This window comes from Poecilia reticulata, linkage group LG2, assembly GCF_000633615.1.
Source record: "Poecilia reticulata strain Guanapo linkage group LG2, Guppy_female_1.0+MT, whole genome shotgun sequence".
NCBI classification, from domain to species: Eukaryota; Metazoa; Chordata; class Actinopteri; order Cyprinodontiformes; family Poeciliidae; genus Poecilia; species Poecilia reticulata.
Window position 1 is genome coordinate 22,955,193 of NC_024332.1, and position 21,669 is coordinate 22,976,861.

At 41.5% G+C, this 21,669-nt stretch overlaps 1 protein-coding gene across 1 annotated transcript in view; it reads left to right on the plus strand.

The window, feature by feature from the left end:
* The window catches only part of satb2 (SATB homeobox 2), a 71,121-nt gene that overhangs the window by 36,025 nt on the left and 13,427 nt on the right, over positions 1–21,669 (plus strand). Inside the window, exons 5-13 of the mRNA XM_008396790.2 lie at positions 5,514–5,640; positions 7,501–7,624; positions 8,065–8,167; positions 9,217–9,267; positions 9,350–9,942; positions 13,850–14,062; positions 14,179–14,265; positions 15,759–15,911; positions 18,049–18,243. Coding sequence (XP_008395012.1) covers positions 5,514–5,640; positions 7,501–7,624; positions 8,065–8,167; positions 9,217–9,267; positions 9,350–9,942; positions 13,850–14,062; positions 14,179–14,265; positions 15,759–15,911; positions 18,049–18,243 — 1,646 coding nt within the window. The remainder of the gene's footprint in view (positions 1–5,513; positions 5,641–7,500; positions 7,625–8,064; positions 8,168–9,216; positions 9,268–9,349; positions 9,943–13,849; positions 14,063–14,178; positions 14,266–15,758; positions 15,912–18,048; positions 18,244–21,669) is intronic.

Sequence of the window (21,669 nt, forward strand, 5' to 3'; positions counted from 1 at the left end):
TTGTAAATACAATATATCAGTTCAAAAGATCGTCGTCTTTAATTAGTTAAATAACGACTGAATTAAACATCAAAGTTCTAAACTGAATATGTTGCTTTAGTAATCCTCACATTTTAAGTGTTTTTGATGAATTGCCTGCTTACGTAGCATTTTTTAAAGATAACTAAAAAAAATAGAAATCCCTGACAGTGTCAGTGTGGATGACAGGGATGAGTCAGACGCAGGGGGTTTCCCCCAGAGCCAGGGGTGGAACCTGGAACCGTTTTTAAATCAAGCGGCTCAGGCCGGCTGCGTCAACCATTGAGTCTCACCGTGGTGCGGGACAATGGGATTACGCACGCGCTTCCCCGTGAGTGTGTGTTCGCGCATGCATCCATGCGTGCAGGCCCCGTGCGAGCGCTGATGAGAGGAGCCGGAGACGTGAGTGTGCATTTGTACAGATGGGCACACTCAGACATGAGCCAAGCCACCAGTCGGCCACATGAAAGCTCGTCTCTGGGAGATGGAATTTTAATGTGGAAATGAGAACAATAATTCCTACTTTTAAATGCGCACAAGAAGCACAGCCCACTGATGGGGGCAGACCAAGAATGATGGATCAATTATTAATGCATCACACAGCAAGCAGGGGCTATGTATTCACTGTATGTGTGTGTGCGTGTGTGTCTGTGTGTGTGTGTGTTTGCATGCGAGTCGCTATGTGTCCACTGCTCTGTGTGCTGTCATGTGTCCTCTGTGAGTTCCTGTTTGTCTGTTTATTCACCCGTTCGCTTCCACCTAACTTGGCATTAGCTTCATGTTTGGATGTGCAGACGCTGCATGGAGCGTCTGCACATCCAAACAGTACTGTGCAGACAGACTGTACTGCACAGTACAGTCTGTCTGAATGTGTGAAGTGAAAAAAAACACCACAATAATCCAACATTTCCAATTTGGCATGTAAAATTTACCAGTTAGGCGCAGCTAGAGCAGTATTATTTAAAATGGACTTTTTTTAGCCTTACATCATGTTATAATGTTATTCCCACATCTAAAAACCTACTTGGGGTGTTGACTTGATTCATTGATGCATGTTTCAGAAGTTCTCAAACCATTCAGCTGTGCCAAATGCCTGGATGGACCTAGCCCCGCCTTCTAGGATGAAGCTCCTCCTCAGACTTCCTGAAGGCAGAGTTTCAGTAAATAAAAAAGTTTTTAAAGAGACAGAGGACCAGTTTCAAGGCGCTAAATTACAAAGTCAAATTTCTTTTAAGTCATATTTGATATATATAGCATTTTTATAACAACTAAATGAAACATTGTTACTTTATTGTCCTATAAAATGGCACTCTGTGGCTGGAAAATACATAATACTGTCCCTTTAAGAAAGTACAATTATCTGTAAATCTAACTGTGCCTACTATACTTAAGTGGTTTTGTGCATCCATCAGCCTACATGAACTGCAATTGCTCCGACACAGTTTGTTCTGATCATGGTTGCCTGTTCCCATGGTGGTCTGAGGTTCCTCAGGAGTTCCTCTGAGCCCTGAGGGAGAACGGTCCATTCTGTACATGGTGTTTTAACGATGCTCCCTCTGCATGGCCCAATTAATGAAGAACACAGCTCGACCCAGTGGAAACACAGATATAGCTGGGCAGTAAACACACCAAAAAGACATCAGAGAACAGAGCAGAGGAAACAGGAGGAAGAAACTCACAAAGGGCGATGCAAGGGAGGAGGGTGGATGACGATGGGTGGGGGATGAGGGGGCGCATGAGGAACAAGAGAGATGATGGGAGACTTCTCTGGACGCGTCTGGATCTCATTTAGAGGATAGTAATGCGATTAGCTTTGTTTAGTTTTCACAGCTCCAGCCAGTCCCATGAAGAAGCCTGTGTGTGTGTGCGTGTGTGTGTGTGGGGGGGGTGCACGTGTGTGTGCGTGTGTGTGTGTGAGTCTGTGTGTACTGGAGGTAAATGGTGAAATGTCCCTTCACATTATAGTCTTACTTTACACCACACCAAATTTAAAAATATAATGTTTTGCAAACATTTTAATACCTCTGGAAGTTCCTTACATTCATGTTGTTGACCAAAAGATTGTGCAAATTTGATTTATAAAAATACATTTGGTTAATTGAAACATGCTGATTTAGATAAAATAAACATTTTTTGAGAAGTTTTTTTTTTTTTTGCGCTAGGATGAGGCGGGTTTTTTTCTACCGTGTCAAAGTTGGTGCATTTAGCAAAACTGTAATGGAAACAATGTTTTTTTGCAACACATCAGTCACTCCAGTTAGTATACAGCAACAAAGCGCTTCTTTGGACAATGTGCATCGCAAAATTGATGAAAAGTAAAGTTTGTCAGTAGCTGCATTTTTGACAACCATAAAATTGCGCGAATTGGAATTACGAAAATAAATTTGTTTAATGAAAACACAACAATTTTGAAAAAAAAAAACCTCAAATTTTTTGATAAATAGTTTTTTTTCTAGGTTGATGTGATCAACAACCGGATGTTTCCACTGTCGGAAACGACAAAAAAGACGACAGGAAGTGGTAGGAGGATGATGGTGCTGAGTGTTTTTTAATGACTTACTGTGTGAACAAACCGATTCATGTGACTTTAATTTAATTTATTGTTTAAGGGAACACTATAATTGTGAAATTGTGTTTTTTAAACATTAAAACAAGGTTTTCAGCAAATTTGTAATTGAAACGCATGTAGTGGAAAGCTTTGAATCCACAGATCTTCTGTACAATGAGTGGCTTCAATTTCATTTATGGGCGTTTGTTGCTCCAATGCCTCAATAAGACACCAACTTCTCCTCTGATGGCCGATAATGAGCCCTAGTGCTGAAGCATTAATATATATTATGATTACATCTGTTGCCCCCATGATTTTCACGTGAACAAATGTATCCACATGTGATTCTTATTTAATGAAAACTCTGCACTTGCAAAATTGTGTTTTTTCGGAAAAGGTTTTACGCACATTTGTAGTGGAAACGCAGCTACTGTGTTTCATGGAGATGCCATGAAAGGACCACTGCAAAGTGGGACTTCATTTTGAATTTTGAGGGTTTTTTATTACAACAAACATTACAATTAGCTATATGAGGAATATCTTATTCATGCTGGTGTAAAATATACTTAAAATACATTTAAATTTGTGGTTGTGAGATGACTAATAATGTTGGAAGTTCAAAGGTCATGGATATTTTTGCAAAGCGTTGTATGTTTCCAACAACATTTCATAGAAGTGCTTCATGCTGAAGGGAGTCTGAGGCGTAACGGTTCTGATGTTCTTTGCGTTTCTTGCAAACAAAATGTGTTTTATGGTCACTCTTTAATCATAACACGTCACTAGTAATTATTTTTTGCGCTTAAATAAATAAAGAACTGGTATTATAGTTGCCCATCAACCACAAATATTGGACTGCTGCCTTTAAGCCACGCTATAGCTGCTCTAAATAATATTCCCCCCTTTTTAATTTCAGAAAGACAACCATAATGCTGAATTTATTGCTAAGGTTGCTTCAGATCTCAGTCTGTGTGGTCTGGTGACATTTTCTAGAAGCGACTCTCGACGCTGAGCAGAACTTGCATTGCTGGAGTGTTTTAAGATTTATAGAGCACAAATACATTTTACAAGAATAAAATCATAACTTGATCATCATTTAAACATTAAAAACTGAATTCTTAAAATGCCCATTTGTGTTTGCTTCAGCTGGAATACACTCTGTAAGAAACATGTTTCACTGATTTAACGTGAAACATTAAACGTCCAATTGTTTGGCTCTGGACTTTAAGTGGGCCACTCTAACACAGGACTGGGCAATCCTGGTTCTTGATCCTGATGTCTCCCTGGTCCAACAGTCCAATAGCTGAATCACCTCCTGAGTGCAGTCAAGTTCTCCTCTGACCTCATTATTTGATGCATCTAAAAGTTGCAGGACACTGGCCCTGCAGGCCAGGAGTTGCTCACCGCGTGTTTTCAGGGTGAACTGTTAGTTTTCCATCACACACAGTCTTCTACATTAGTCTCATTTAATTGTCTCCCTATGCCATAAGTCTTGCTATGTGACTTATGGCAAACTGATCTCTGCAGCTCCTCCAGAGTCGCCACAGGTCTCTGTGCTGCGTCTACCATTAAAGCTGCAGTATGTAATCAGTATTGAAAAAGAAAAGTTTTTTTTTTTTACATATTTGTTGAAACTGTCACCATGTTGTGACAGTTTCCTCTCTGAGCTGCTATTGCCATCGGAAGAAATGCACCGCTCAGTCAAAACAACCAATCAGAGCCAGAAGGAGGGACTTAGCGCTGTCAATCATCCTCATGTACTCACTGCTCAATGTGGTAATCGCAGAGAGACAATGTACCATTAAAGGAAAACCGTTTATCTACCGTCKGCGCCATAAGGAAAGGTGATGGAACGTGGTGGTAAACATTCCCCTTTTTGGAACCTGCTGCAGGCATGAAAATGAAAACACATCAGTAAAATGTTTAATCCTGTGGTGTATTCAATTGAGTATAGGTTGAAAAGGATTTGCAAATTGTTGCACTCTGCTTTTGTTTCAATTTTATACAATGACCCAACATCATGGAGTGGGGACGAGATGAGTGAACTGGCTACTGTTTGGTAATCTTATATGAATTTATTCACGTAAATGAAAAGTTTTCATTTATAGAAAAAAATACATATGTATATATTTTCATAAATGAAAGGTGCAGGAGCATCAGTCAGTTAGAAGCTGACAGTCTGGAGCAGCTGTTGCTCATGATGAGCTTAGAAATGTTTTTCATTTGTTTTTCAGCAGTTTCCACTCACAGCATATTAGGCATGACTGACAGTTTTTGTGGTTGTGTTCAGGCACTTGCAGCTCTTGCTTCATATCGGGGGAAAATCGGGGTGTTGGTCAGATATTTCAAAAATACTTAGTGACTGGAGCCTGTGAGGCCCACAGACCCCGCTGGTGTAATGCAGCTTTGTGTAATATTTACGCGTGTGTGTGTGTGTGTGTGTGTGTGTGTGTGTGTGTGTGTGTGTGCGTGTGTGTGTGTGTGTCACCACACTGTAAGCTTTCTTCCCAATTTAGCATGAAAGTTTTGTAAAAAAAAAAAAAAAAATCTGGGTGGTAATATTTGAGAAAGAAACGTTTCTCAGACAGATGGTTTTAATTAACTAGACAGTCAAAGTGCTTGTTTCTAATTATTCTTTATTGTTTTGTTTTCCTCTACTTCAGGCTATTAAATTTACGTTATTCTTGAAATTTCAATAGAGTCAAGTCATCGGCGTAAATGCACAAGCTTGGAGAAAAATCGGAATACTCTTGGTTTTCAGAACGATACAAAAAAATAAAAATACACGCCAGCAAAACTCTATAAATGTCTCACCACAGAAATAAAAAACTCTAATGTTATCACAGGGTTTCTAAAGATTATAAGGGAATGCGCCTCTCAAGTATATGTGACTATACTATATGAGGACTACATGTTAAAACTTGCATGGATCCTCTCTGTTTGTGTCCAGGCATCATCAAGGTGGGACGGTGGAACCCTCTGCCCATCCACTTCCTCACAGACGCACCTGAAGCGACCGTGGCAGACATGCTGATGGAGGTCTATCACATGGTCACGCTGCACATTCAGCTGCAGAGGTCAGACTTCCTCCTTCCAACCAGCACTGGTTTCAAAGGCCCGTAGGATCGCAGCTGGAGGTCAGGTTGTCAGTCTGCAGGGCCGACGATGAGACGATGTGTTTTTCAGACGCTAAAGCCCTGATGGAGAACTATCTGCTATCTGTCTGCGTCAGGTGTTCACCGGGGTTGAAGGGGTCAGGGGYGTGGGGGGTCTGTGCTTCGGTACGTCCTGGTTCCAGTGAAGAAATGAAGCAGCATCCTGATGAGCAGATAAGAACTGATAAACTCCACATGAGAGGGTTTATTTGTTTCTATTGTCGTGGCACATTCCAGCTAGGCTTGTTTATGTGTGTATCCAAAGCAAGGGCAGGGCTCCTGCGCGGCTATTTTTCTGACTCATTTATTTAAAGCTGAAAATAAAATAGCTAAAAACACAAAAACAACAAAAAAACAAAAACAAAAAGAAGGTAGAAAGAGAGAAGTTCACGATGGGACTCTAAGGTTAAACTCTCCTCTGACTCCAACTGATGGCAGCTCGACCTACTTTCTGACTCATTTTGACTAATTATTTATTTGACCACTTGGGGGCACTCAGACTGTGTTTAAAGGGGTAGTCTTCTGTCAAATTGACTTTTTTGACCTTTATATCATGTTAATGTTATTTAATCCTCAAGAACATAGCCAGAGTGTTACCTTGATTCTTTTATGCATGTTTGAGAAACTCTTTGATCTCCATGGCAACCATCCAGCTGTGCAAAACCCCTGGGTGAAGCCAACAACCTCTTCAGAGCTGCAGCTTCCAAGCTTCTGCCTCACAGAGCGGCCCTTTCCCATGACTCCCCTTCTCAGCTCCTTCAGACTAGCCAGCAGCGATTAGCAAACATCTGATAAGTCGATTATGTGAGCTACTTCTCAGAGCAACGCTGGTAAAAATGAGGTTAAAGGGTTAAAAGAGGAGCCATGTTGTGATGCCTTCCTGAAGGCGGAGTTTCAGACAGAGCAAAGCTTTCTTATAAAGAGGCCCAACTTCAAGGTGTTAAATTTCAAAGTCAAATTTCCTTTAATTTTTATTTGATGTATATACAGCATTCTTTTAGCAACTGAAGGTAACATAGTTACTTGGTTGTGCTCTAAAATGTCACTCTGTGGCTGGAAAACACACAATGCTGCCCCTTTAACCCATTAACTGTCACCCTCAAAACTCTTGCATGTCATCTAATATGTCAATGAGGACATCTGTGGCCTCATGAGAGTAAAGGGGTTTTAAACTGTGGAATTGTTATTCCAAGATGGTTATTTATGACAATAAAAGAGAAAAAAAAACAAAAACATGTCAAATGTTTTATGCAGTATGCAGGTCAGGTGTGCTCTGTAGGAGACACAACCACTGTTTACCAAACTTTCTTCTCACTCAGTGCTCAAACAATCTTCAAACGAACTACTGCCACCTACAGGACTGGAGTGTACATCTAGTGTATCTGCGCTGGTGTTCTTCCCTCTTTGAAGCAGACCGTTTGTGGTTCTGACTCATCCACAGTTCTTATGATATAGACTCCTCTCACTGTTACACATGGAGCCAATTTAAAATATTACAATATTCCCAATATTTCAAAATGCTCAATTAAGCAAACTTGTAGTGTCAAAACTATCAGTTTTACAGCATAAAGGGATTAGGGACATGAACATGTTGCTTTAAGGAGCAGCCTTACATTTGTTTGCCTCTAAATACTTTTAATAATTATGATGAAGTGGTTCTCCTAACACGCCCTGTGTAATGATGTAAAACACGTCCCAAACGATTAGCGTGACTGATGCGTTTGTGTCTATGGATAGCAATGAATGATGTGTGTCTGTGTGTGTGGTTTTGATTTGTTGCAGCTTTGCGAAGCTGGAAGATCTGCCCTGTGAGCAGTGGAACCACGCRACTGTCAGGAACGCTCTGAAGGAGCTGCTGAAGGAAATGAACCAAAGCACTCTGGCCAAGGAGTGTCCTCTGTCTCAGGTAGGCCGTTCAGGAGGAATCCACCTCCAACCGCCCAGGAGACGGGGTTCTGGTTACTGCAGCCGGTTCATGCCAAGCACCGTCTCCTCAGCCAGCTACAAGTGTGGCACCCGGCCCTGCTCCGATAATCTGTGCAATGTGTTTGCATGTTGTGTTTAACGCCATCTCTGGTGGGGGTGTCGATGGCTGCATTAATTGCTAGCATATGTGTGTGTGGCTGGAGATTCCCCTTCTGCACTGTGCTGGCTCGGCTTTCCATGGGTGGCTTCCAGTCATGATTAATGTTTCTCTGCTTCTATTGTGTGTGTGTGTGTGGGTGTGTGTGTGCGCGTGTGCGCGTGTGTGCGTGTGTGTGTGAATGCCATGTGGGTGTTGCGTGAGTCAAAGCATTTCATATGTTGTTAGTTATTATTTATCTTTTTCCCCTCTCCTTCCCTCAGAGCATGATTTCCTCCATAGTGAACAGTTCTTACTATGCCAACGTCTCCACTGCCAAATGTCAAGAGTTTGGACGTTGGTACAAGAAGTACAAGAAAATCAAAGGTAAGGCCAGCAATCACGCAGTCTGAAGGGAGATATGTACTTTACGTTCTATCATAATATTTCATATTATTTCATATATCATAATATTTTGTGGTAATATTGTGATGATGATAAGAACTCTTTATTACTGCTTTTTCCTTTTTTTTTTAGCTAACACAGCAATCACAAATACATCTCTTGAAAAACAAACTTGTTTGTAATATGCATCTTTACGATGCCAGTTACATAAAGAAATGGGTTTTGATTCACTAAACTGCACACAGTGACTGCTTTTAATCATGTCTTCAAATGAATTGATATTTATTGGGAATTTCCTTGAACAAGCAGAGGAGAAAATAGTAAAATTAACAATTCTGTGAATTCAGACAGATTTCTTTTTTTACATCATTAACTGAAACTTATGACAACAATWAATAGGAATTCTTATCATGATAAGAAATTTATCACGATAAATGATAAATGATGCGATAAACGTCAACATAATTTTAAATACTCTTAAAATGTCAAAGCAAGAGGATGTCAACAACATGCAATGCAATGCTTTCATATTCCATGAGATTATTATTTTTACCATGATTCTTTAACAATATATCCCAAAATTAACTGAAGTAAGAATGAGGAAAAAATTAAATGCAGATTTTGATTAAATGAAAATTTTGTTTTTTAGGAAAGATTTTTGATCTGCAGTGTCCATAAAGCTTTGATCTGGTGTCCGATAATGTAATATTTCAGAATTCTAGAAAATATGACAGCAAAGCTGTGAGACAGACTGACTGCTGGTAAGGCAGGTTCCATCATTTTAAAACAAGAGCAAACACTTTATGTAGCTCATATAAATAAATTTTTTAAACAAGYTTAGCATTTTATAAGAGCAGTTAGCATGAACGTTATARCAGGTCCTGTGCAGGCCCTTTCCTCTACTCTGAGATTTACTCTGAACTTTGAACAACCACCTCACCGCAGTGGGAAAACGTTTTTCTAAATTCAATTTATGTTTGTAATTCCAGTGTCGACGCAGCTACTGACTCTCTGCTCATTGTTTTAAGCAGGGGATTATCTGGAGAAGATGTGGGCTGGTCGCGACGCCGCAGACATTAAAAGTAAGACTTTAACTCTCTCAGGTCGCTTTCGTTTTTTTTTTTCTTTTTCATGCTTGTTTAACGTTGCCTCTCCTGACTCCAGTTGAGAGGGACAACATGTCGGACTTCTGCGTGCTGGGGCCGCGGCCCCCGCCCCACCTGSCTCAGCTCAGCCACCTGAGTGCCGGCGGCCCCCTCCTCAAASCCGGATCCGGGGACCCTCAGACCCCGTCGCAGCCGCTCCAGCAGCCCCCTCCGCCCCCTCCGCCCCAACAGCAGCCATCGCCTCATGGTCCCCTCCACCACAGCCCCCCTCTCCGCACAGGGCAGGTGCCTCCTCCTCCCCCACCGCCTCCGCCGGGTGCGCTGCAGCCCCTGCTGGGGCCAGGTGGGCTCCTCTCGCCGCAGCTCTCCCCACAGCTGGTTCGCCAACAGCTCGCCATGGCCCACCTCATCAACCAGCAGCTGGCCGTGAGCCGCCTGCTGGCCCATCAGCACCCTCAGAGCCTCAACCAGCAGTTCCTCAACCACCCGCCCATCCCCCGGGGTTCCTCCAAAGGAGCGTGCGACCATCCCGGGAGCAACCCTTCGGCCGCCGAGGTGTCCTCTGAAATCTACCAGCAGGTCAGGGATGAGCTGAAGAGGGCCAGCGTRTCCCAGGCCGTGTTCGCCAGGGTGGCCTTCAACCGCACACAGGTATGAGGTCTGGGGCATCGGGTGGCTGTTACCATGTGTTTCACTGAACAGATGAGTGGATATAACCCGACTTTAGTCAAGGTTTTGTTAACACTCTGTTGGTGAATTAAAATGTTAACTTTAATCAAAAACATTCAGTTTAAATAAGCTGAGAAATTTTTGAGGTAGAAAGGTTTTAAAAGTTAAAGGGCAGTGTTATGTGTCTTCCCGGCACAATTTGTAGCACAATCAAGTAACTATGTTTCCTCCAGTTGTTATAAAAATGCTGTATATTTTACATGTGACTTAAAAGAAATTTGGCTCGATTTAACACCTTGCAGCCCTTCATAAACGGGGTCCTGTGGTTTAAGAATCTCTGCTCTCTCTGAAGCTCCGCCTCCAGGAAGTCATCACAACATCTCTCCTCTAGTACCTCTAGTAACATTTAACGACATTTTTACCAGCTTTGCAATAAGAAGTAGCTCCTATGATGAGTTCAGCTGATCAACAGTCCTACCAGGTGTTTGCTAACAGCTGCTGTCTGGTGAAAAAGTGAACAAACCGTGACTGCGCGACASCACTTTTCTTTTATTTTAATTTTACTTAAAAATACTTATTTAAAAAGAAAACTATTTGACTGAAACAGCTCCAGGGTCTTGGTCTTAAWTTTTTTTTCTTTGCTCAATTTTTGACAGAAAATATAGAAGTCACGCTCACTAAAATTACACAAGTTAATGTTACACAATCAGTTAAATTAATGGAAGCTAATGGGAACTAGGAAGCAACACATTTGCATATATTTTTCTTAAGTAGAACAAATTAGGCTTTACAGTGTATGATGCTCTCCGTAGCTTCATACTGCTGCATCCTCAGCCGCTGAAGACATACAGTGGCTCATCCCAAGTATCAGAACGTCTATAATGGAAGGACTCCTCTCTCCTGTCCTGTGGTCCCTGTGATTAGCAGCAGCTTGCCGGGTCATTGGGTCCGCTCCCCCGCGTTCGCAGCAGCACAAACACCTGATGCATTCAGGCTGCGCTGAGCTGGTTACAGCACGCCCCATTAGACCAGAGTAACAGGAGGAGGCTCAGGGAGGCCAGGTGTGATGGAGGGAGGCAGCTTTGTGTCTGTTTATAGAGCTGCACTTACATGTGAAGTCACCCGGTCACACGCTATCAACAACACGTTTACCCTTTTTTAGTTTTTCATATTCGGATTAGAGCATCGTGTTAATACCTGCCTTGTATTCAGGGAACATCRATGATCTCATCAGAAATGATGGCAATCAACAGTTTAGAAGCCAACGATAAGCAATTGCAAGATTTATTCATTAAAAGACATTTTTTATTGGAGTCCAGCAGGTTAAATGTTCTCAGCCCAAATGATGTATATATATTTTTTGAGTACATCTTTGAGGAGACTCCTCCTGCGCAGATGTCCACTTTGTTCTGTTGTTAGATCCAGCTGAGAAATCCCACTGGAAGCTCTGTTTCTCCACCAGACTGAACAAGTAATTGGTTTTGCTCATTGCTAATACACAGGCCTGTCACAATGAATCAGTTAATCAATTARTTGCATGATATATAAAAGCAAGCTCAGTAATTTGTATTTGCATAATTTATGGTTTTCTCTTTCTACCAAAAACTGGATGACAAAATTCTTCAGGCTGGTGTTTTGGTCTCAACTAGACCTCTTTTTTTTTGAAGGACAATTTTGTTTACAGAGACTTTATAATCCATTTATTTGTTTTTTCTGATTTTGTTTATTTATTTTGGATATTTAAAATGTCTTCTAGTTCCAGCATTAAATGGTAGATGCTCATTGGAATTTAAAGTTTATTGAACTTTAAGAATGTGTCTTTGTATTATTATGCCATTACTATTATATCACTTCTCATTTAGAAACAGGAGGCAGTTTTAGCTGAAAACAGGATCAGATGCTAAAAGTGCTACACGTTGTTAAGATTATTGCTTAAATTACTATCCAACCAATTAAAATAAAGTATTTTCACATAAATACTTACTAGTTATAAAAATAATACAAAAGTAAAAAATGACTAAATAATCAAATGGATCAAAAGGAAAGTAAGTGGACATCAGTAATGTGTTTATGGTAAAAGCTAATCTGACTTACTTTAACTTTACAAAGTTGGAGTGTAAAACTAGTCAAATGAACGACATTTAAAATATTACACTGTGTGATATTTGTTTTAAACAAAGAAATCCTAGAACTGAAATAGTGGTTGAGAACAATCTGTACAAMTTAAGATGTTTTTGGTTAGCATTAATCTATCAAACTGGATTCATCAAATTGACCAAAATCCCCTGGATTCGGTCCTGATTTTCYTCCATTACTCATTAACTGCAACCCAGTGTAAAAACTCAAACTTTTCCAGTCGGTGCAAACATTAACACAGGCATATTCTGTAATATCCTAATTACATCAACCCAAAAGCAGCAAGTCAGATCTTAAATCAAATCATAAATCTGCTTTGACCAGTGAAAACCTGATTGGTGCATGTGTAATAATAATAATGGAGGTTTGCAAAGTTGCTCCAAGGAAAACCGCAAGCTGTCTGGCCCCAWGTCTTTCTGGGGGAGATGAGAACAAAGACTAGAAGTTTGGCTCCTAATGCCTGGACACATATCTGGAAAAACCTAAATTCATCAAATGGACACAAACGAGCATGTTCCATTCTGAGAACGGAGCGGGGTTTGATGAGTTCTAACACGAAAATATCAAACACACAGCGATTGGTCTGTCTAGTCAATAGCTCATCAAAACCAAAGACTGCTTTAGTTTCACACATTGCTAAACAGTGGAGAAGCGAAAGCAACTAAGTCAAACGTTTCATAAAATATGAAAGACACAGTTCAGTTTTTTCAAAGCTCATAAGCAGGTGGTATGTGTCACTTCACTTAGCATACATTTATATTGATTGGTTTGAGTTTGATTCAGGCCCACGTCAAAGTTCCAAACAACTCAAACTCTTAGTAGATTTTGCGAGCATTTGCWTTGGGGAGTTACGTTAAGAGAAGCAGATGCTAATTGGTTTGGCTTTTGGAGATTAATCAATCAACTTTCTGTGTGAAATGCACAGAGCGAGGAAAATATAAACAGTTAACAGCCAAAATACCTTTAGCATGTAAAAAACAAACATTAAATYGTTACTGATTCTTACCTGGCTACTTTTCTACTGTATTTTCAGACAGAAGATGTTTTCCCTTTTCTGTTTTCAGAACATTTTAAACAAAAAGGTCATCAGCCTRTGTGCAAACGTGACCACAGGTTAAAGGCTCACAGATTAGTGTTCTCACATAAATCACTGCAACCTTTGCTGAGGGTTGAGTTTCAAAGGGGCAGTATCACRTAAAATCAACTTTTTCAAACTTTCCATCATGTTATTATGTTATAACCTGATCAAAATCATATCCGGAGTTTTGACTTGATTCTTTCATGCATGTTTGAGAAATCCTTAAATCTCCCATGACAACCATCCAGCTGTGGAAAACAYCTGAAGGGACCGAGCGCCGCCTTTTAGAACCGATTCAGCTCCTGCAGACTAGCCAGCGGCAATTAGCAAGCACCTGATGGAATTAATTATACAGACTACTTTACTATACAAAAACGTTGTTATAGGGTTAATAGAGGAGTGATGTTGTAATGTCTTCCTGAAAGCAGAGTTTCAGAAAGAGCAGGAGCTTTTAAAGACACAGAGGCCCATTTTTAAGGCATTAAATCAACAAGTTGATAACAACTGATTGTGCTATAAAACAGCGTTATGTGGCTGGAAAACAAATCRTCTTTAAGACACTCCAAGTCCTCCTGGTCTTTTCCCCTCAGTACTGAAACCCTGAACTGTCCCTTTAAATAYTCTAAAGGTGGGCAGTGGATGACAGTGGCGATGTGTTTGGGTTGTGTTGGTCAGGGCTTGCTGTCKGAGATCCTGAGGAAGGAGGAGGACCCCCGCACAGCGTCCCAGTCCCTGCTGGTCAACCTGAAGGCCATGCAGAACTTCCTGAACCTGCCGGAGAGCGAGAGAGACCGCATCTACCAGGAGGAGAGGGAGCGCACCATGAACCCCTCAGTGGGGCTGCCCTCCTCCAACTCCACCAACCCCGGAGCCCAGCGCCTCACGCAGGTTAGAAGTCTCCTCCGACCTCAACAAACACGAAAACAGAGATTTCTTTCTCTTTTTTTTTTACATTTGAAGTGATGCAAACGTTGAACTGGGCCTCTTTGTGTGTTTGTGCATAGAAAGTGTGGGAGAGGAGCCTGGACGACCCAATAGCCCCGGACACCTGGGCCTCCATCTGGAAGAACAAGACGAAGATCTCCAACTCTGTGAGTTATCTGCCATCTTTAATCTGACTGCTGCCCAGAACTCTGACCCCAAGCAGCCTTAAAAGCCTCCAGAGGAGCTCGCAGTAAACAATAAAGCGGCATTCAGCATGCTTCCAAGTTCACCCAGCAGCTTGGCAGCGGCGGTGATAAGGCGCCGCCTCTGATGTCAGGGCATATGCCCATTCATGGCCGCAGCCATGAATATGTTGCCCTGTTCTTATTATGGCTATGTAAAATTATCTTAGCATGGTTTACACTGAGGGAATGTAAGYGAGCTGGTCCGTGCAYGTCTCGCGGACGACTTCAAACGCTGTGTATACAAGCTCTGGGAGAGCCGGCCCACGTCRGCTCGAACAGAAACAGCCCAAAGAGACAAAAGAGGGGGTTCTTAATGACTTGGATCTGTAAACAYGGGTCATGTGGAGACGTGTGCYGCAGATGTGCGGAGAACGCGGCGCGTCTGCTGAGAGCGGCTCGCCTTGATCGTCAGCTGATAGCCTTCYCCTCCCGTGGTCCCACTCTGCAGAGAAATGTCAGAGTGGTTTCAGAGAGGAAATGGGCATCAGGTGATGAAGAGCAACAACTCCCATCGTCAGTCTCTCCCTGAAAAACATTGTTTTTATTCCTACCTATTGATTGATTGGTTGATTGATTTTGTCTAAACGGGACAGCGCGTATTAATGTTGTCTTAACCATTGGAGATTGCTCCGATTCGATATTGATATCTGTATTGGTCCCGATTTTGAAAAAAAATCTAGATTGAATATCCATGACGATGTAACAGATCCGTAGGAGCAGATCTATTCAGTCTAATTCTGTGCTTTGTGTTCTGAGTGAACACTCGGTTTATTATTATCCAGAATTCCTACTTCAACTTGAGCCTTTGGAAAGAGAAGGTTTGAAAGTMTRGCCTATTGTTTTTGTCAGTTTCAGTTTCCTTATTAATTATTTTACATTGGCTGTAAAATAAATCATGTCCTCCCYCTCCTCCTTCTCGGCTATGCTGCAGTTAGCCCAGCCTGATGTGAAAGCTATGGCTAGTTAGCGTAGCAGTTGATGACAATGGACAAACAGTTTTCCTGAAGTAGTGAGTTGTTTCTCTGCCATCAACACATTGTGAGTACATGAGGTTGATTGACAGCGCTAAGCCCCTCCTCCTGGCTCTGATTGGCTGTTTTTGATCATTGTCAGATGGCAATAGAAACACAGGGAGGAGGTGGAGCAGATTGATCTATTCACAGATTATCTGTCTCATATTATAACGTCGCAACATGGTGAGATTTTTAATAGATATGGAATAAAGATATTGTTTATAAAAGTTACATAGTATTGCTTTAAAGGCTACACAGGTGGCGCTCTTTCTAATGGTAACAGAMAGTGTGTTTCAGCACTTACGTCCTTTAACAGGTCATTCTGTGACAATGGAGGCTTTCTAAGTTTAATCTCACACTCCATCACATTGTGACCCTGCACTGTTCTTCTCCCCCACCCAGCCGAAGCCGTCCGGCCCGGGCCCAGACCTGCCTCTGAAGCTGGAGTCGCTGGTCAACATCACGTCGGGCATCTACGACGAGATCCAGCAGGAGATGAAGAGAGCCAAAGTGTCGCAGGCTTTGTTTGCCAAGGTGGCCGCCAACAAGAGCCAGGTGAGCCGGGAGAGGAGGTTCCGACGGGCCGGGGGGTGTTCTGTCTGGATCAAAGTCCAAAAGATATAAATGAGTCCAAAAAAAATCCACTTGGAGAAAACTGCTTTGAAAAGCTCCTAAAGCAACAGGTGGGACAGAGAAGATCCAGAGCTGTGATGAGATGGACTGTAGAGCTTTACATGTGGCTGCAGCCTGTGGCGCTGTTTGCAGTTTTAGATGTCGACCTTCCCAATACTTTAAACTCTCACTGGAGGATGGAGTTTGTGTTGCTGAAAGTGGGAAAAAGCCTCCATGCTCTGTGYAGCTTTAGTACGCAGGAGGCCGAGTTACTGCATCTGTTCTCTGCAGCAAAACAATGCTGGAAGTTAACCTGAAAATAGCTCACATGAAGACATTCTAGTGTGGAGAAAATAAAAAGGAAATATGTGTATTTAATTATGTCATGTTAGTTTTTGAGGAGAAGATTATTGGAGGTTTTCTGTTGATGCCTGACATTTCTGAAAGCTTCCTTATCCATACTGTGTGACCCTGCAATCCGAAACATTAATATTTAATTGCGATTTCATGGAACAGACAAAAAAAAGTGTTTAATTGTTCAGATGAAGGAAATTATTTTTCAAAATTATTTACAGACGAAGTTTTGTGATAAGTGGTGTGGATTTATCGTGGGTGGAAAACTCTAACAGCTTTTCCAGTTTTGCACATGTAAGGACTAAAAGTGTTGCCTGACTGAACKGAAAACGTCGATGAACTTTACAAACCAATCATTTTTATTCAGTCACACAGTCGTCCTCCAAATTTGAGTCTGAACTTTRACCTTTCCTTRGTGTCCATGATGCTGAAACTGAACAGCTGCATTAGACACAAGTCGACTTTATTTACTACCTAGTAAGGATTCACCGGTTGCATGTTTCTGACCGATCACCGATTACCAGAATATTAAAAATCCTGAGCTGCCAATTCCGATTTTGGCCGATACCAATTTATTTTTTGTCTGAAATGTTGCTGACTATAGCAAGAAAGTCGATGAGTTACCAACAGTGGGGGGKGATTATTGTTAACTCCAAACATACAGACATGACCTGGTGGGCCAGTCTGTCAGTCAGACCTGTCACAGCAGAGCAGAAGAGGATAGTGGTTGATTAAAATACCTTTGCAGAAGTAGATAGAAACTGGTGAACAAGATCAGCTTCATGTGTAAAAATGGGCAGATCACCAATTTCCCAAAATTAAGAAAATCGGCCAGCTGATAAATCGGTGCACCCCTAATACCTGGCTGACTTCTGTAGGCAACTTATTGGATTTGATTCAGGTTCGACAGAGTAAGTGGGGCTGAAATAAATAACGTATCTTTGGGCTTTTCATTTGAAAATAATKTTAAAAACGTATCATTTTCCTTTCCTTCTCAATTATGCACWGCTTTGTGTTGGTCTGCCTCACATGATCCTTATTAAATACATGAAAGTTTGAGGTTATAACCTGATAGAACGTGAAAGAGTTCAGGATCTGAAGAGTGAGCAGCAGCAGCGTCTGGCTCAGAGACGGCCGTCTAGATGCATGCATGCGTGTGTGTGTGTGCGTGTGGGTGCATGCAGGACATGAGTCTCCTCTGTGTGTTGGTGATGTGCTCCGTCCCCCAGGTCGGGGTTGTGGGGGTCCGTGGGGGTGGCGGAGGGTCACGGCTCGGTGCACCCATCTGCTGCAGCTGGCCACGAGGACGGGGATGATCAGGCTATTAGCGGCACATGCTGCCCGAGCAGGCTGGCTGAACACAGCAGCTGGCGGCACAAACTGGAGCAGTCTAGCAGACATAATTCAATCCTCTCCATCTTCCTCATTAAACGTCCCGTAGATCCACGACTTTTCCGCTCAATTTAAACCGTTACTTCGTACTTTTTTGTGAGGGTCGGTGAAGTTACCCGTAATAGTTCCCTTACCCTGCAGCAGGAAGCTGTCATGTCACTGTGAGCTGGTTGGAAAAAAAGAGAGAACTTCAGATTTAAAAAATGTAATCACAGTAGGTGTGTGATTAATYGCGATTATTCACAATGCCTAGAGTTCCTGTGGAGGGGTTTTTAGCAGCAAGTGATAAGAAAGTGAACGCTGCAGGTCTGAAAGAAGCCCCTCTCCTCCACAGGGCTGGCTGTGTGAGTTGCTTCGATGGAAGGAAAACCCCAGCCCCGAGAACCGCACCCTGTGGGACAACCTGTGTACCATCCGGAGGTTCCTGGCGCTGCCGCAGGCTGACAGGGACCTGGCCTACGAGGAGGAGTCCCGACACCATCACAGCGAACGGCTGCACACCGTCCTCCACCTGCCGCAGGACGCTCAGGTAAGCTCTCCTSACTGTGTGGATGGACAGGCTGGTTGACTCTGGATCAGGCAGCAAACGCTGGAATATTCATTTCTGATTGGTTGAACCTCTTGAACTCTGATTGGTTCTGAAGCTTTGAGACAAAACACCCATTTACACCGACTGGACTGGAAGAGAAACCAGGGTTGGAATGGTTTTGGGTTTTCCAGTTTTATTTCATTCTGACTTTTTTTCTTTTTTTGTCTAATTCAGTTAGTTTTTAAAGTATTTGTTTGTTTTTGTTCGTTATTATTACTTAAATATTGTTTAGTTTCAGTTTAGTTTGTATTAGTCATAGCAGTAGTTTTAGTTTATTTTATAATTTGACCTTTTTGAATTCKGCACCAAAAGAGTAACCAAATTGGGATTATTAATTCACCGACTGGTTATTGAATATTAYGCAGAAGATAACATTTTCAAAAAATTGACTTTGAACAACCAGCTGACTGTTTGAAAACGTTTGCTTTTTTTTTGTTTGTTTGTTTTGCGGAGTACCATGAGGAGGAACATGGAGAACTGTAATTTATCGGCAGCTGATGTAAACTGCTTATGTGGAGGAAAAAACATTCACATTAGTTTAGTATCTCTATGATTTCAAAATGTTTTAGGATATAGTTCCAGTTAGTTATAGTTTTTCCCCATGAATAAAGATTTTTCTTTTGTGAGTTAACAAATGTCTTCTCAATGTCAGGTTTTCTTATCTCGTTAGTTTTAGTTAACTGTAACTTTGCTGCCATCTTGTTTTTCCTCCATGTCTCTCTTCAACGCCTCCTTTGCTTTTTCTTTTTTTTCCCCCAAAATATGAAACTTCTTTTTTTCCTCTGGATGTGTCCACCGTCACGCAGCTCATTTGTCATTATTACCCTCATATTTATTCTGCATGTGGCCGTTTGATCTCATGCACATGTGTTTGTGTGTCCCTGCGTGCCCCTCTGGAGCCAGGAATAAACAGTGTTGCTGGGTGGTGTGGCATCAGAGGAAATGCCCCATTAGTTTATGAGGAGGGTGGGGATCAGGGGGGATCGATGCAGGATGCATGCTAACATGTCAGCCCCTTTCGCTGCTGCGACCCTCCCACTCACACACAACATGGAGATCGCTCACTTTCTCCCACTGAAGACCCTCCTCATCCTCAGCAAACAGACCAGAAAGAGACATTTTAACACCAACCTGCATGGATGAATTTGAAATCATCTCTGAACGTAGCGTGAAGGGAGTGAATGAAGTGAATGATTCTGCTGCTGGAAAAAGGGTGGAGTTAAGAATAAGTTTATTCTTCTCCCCACTCCTTTGAACGTGTAAAAATTATTATAAGTTACTCTTGTTCTTTTGCTGTCTTCTTTAAAATGTATTTTCTTTATATACAACTTTGTTTTAGGGCTGCGACTAACGATTTTAGCAAATGATTCATTTATCTGTTATTCTGACGAGTAATTGGATCAAGAAATTTGCGGATTTCTCATCTAACTATTTTTGTACATTAGAAATGCGTAAGAAAATGCAAATCAACAAATAACTAGACATTTTATTGCATTAAATGCAGTAACAGCATTCCTTTAGTGATCATTTGATGCAAAGGAACAATCTGCAGCTAAAAATATCCTTGTGTCCAGCTKTTTATCTTTAGGATTAACTGATTAATAAATGGACAGTAAAATATGCTATGGAGATTTTTATTTAAGAATTTAAATTAGGTGAAGCTTAAAATGCCACTTGACCAGTTTTGGGTAGAACAGATTTACAGAAAAATACATTTTTTTATCTTATATATATTTCCATCATATTCATCACAAGTGGAAAACATTCAAGCCAGCTACCAGTTTTCTCAAACCCAACTCTACCTGTAGCATAGCTGCATAAGCGTCAAGCATGGTGGTGGAGGGSTGTTGATGTGGGCCTACATCCATTGAGTCAATCACAAAATGTTCTTGAAGCCAAACTTGTCCAGAGTCAATGTAAAAAAAAAAGAAGCTAAAAAGCAAATAGCATCACAAACAGAACAGTGATCCCAAACATAACCGCATATCTACAACAAAACCTGGAAATAATGAGTCCTGCAATAGACTAAAACATTTATAAAATGCTGAAACTGGAAGAAATAGGTTCCTTAGCAAACATCCTTCAAAAAGGAGAGGACTACAATTCTAGAAAGTCACACAGAGGAACTTATTATTCATGAAGACGGTTCTACCAGGACGAACATCTTTGCATCTCCACGAAACACCAACATTTTAAGATTTCAGCGTCTCAAGTCATGCAGATCGCAGCGCCGCTCGCTCCATCCATCTGTTTTATACGTCTGTAGAAACTGTTGTGCAAGAGATCAGTATCCAGCCACTGTCACTGAGATCAGTCATCATGTTGTGATGATGATAAAGAACAGGTCTGGGCAAGTCGCTCCATCCTGAAAAGAAAAAAAAACAAACAAACAAAAATCGTCAGGACTTAATCAGATTCCCTCCTTTTCCTCCCCCAAGTCTCAAAAAAGTCAAACAACCACAGAAAGACGTGTCACTTCCTTTGTCAGGGATCTCAGTATAGATGGAAGGGTTGTTGGTTAGCCTGAGTCCAGCTTTATATGTGTTTAACCCGTGAATCCATCCGATCTCCAGTAGATCATTATTCCACATGCACTGGTTCACTTTTTACAYTTCCGATACGATACCKATATCTGAGGTTTAGTATCAGCTGATATCGATATGACACAGAAAAACAGTGAATTGACTTAAAGCATTTMTTTTTTAAACACATACRTTAATGTAGTGAATTGCAAGTTTATTTGATAACTGTGCACCAGGTCAGCACAATGAGGTACACCAACAGCTGCACAAGCTTGGTCAAACATGGACAAACTGCACAACTTTGATTTGTTCAGTCATTCAATCAAAGTTTATTTATGCAGCACATTTCTGCAGCAAGGCAGTGCTTCACATAGTAAAAACACAAAGTTTTGAAATCAGGAGGATAGCATCCAGTTTAAAATTAATAATAAATAAACAACAACTGATAAAAACAATGTAAAAGTTACAGTGACAATCCTTCTTTCAAATGGCTCAGAAAGTGAAATCAAAAATTCTGAATATAGTGTAAAATAAATAATAAAGTATGACACAAAGCACAGAATCAGACTGAATAGATGTGCCCTTATGGATCAGGCACGTTGYTACCGATAGATCTAGAGTTTCTTTCAGTATCAGAACTGATACAGATGTTAGTATCGAATCGTCTCGACCACGTCTTACAAACCAAAAACAGGCAAATGTTCAAACATCACATCTTCTGATCCAGATGCTCAGCATCGCTGTACCATCCTCTACCTCTGCTGTGGTTCAAAGTTCAAAGTGATGCTCTTGTCATGTATTAATGAGGAACGAGATCTGTGTGTGTGTGTGTGTGTGTGTGTGT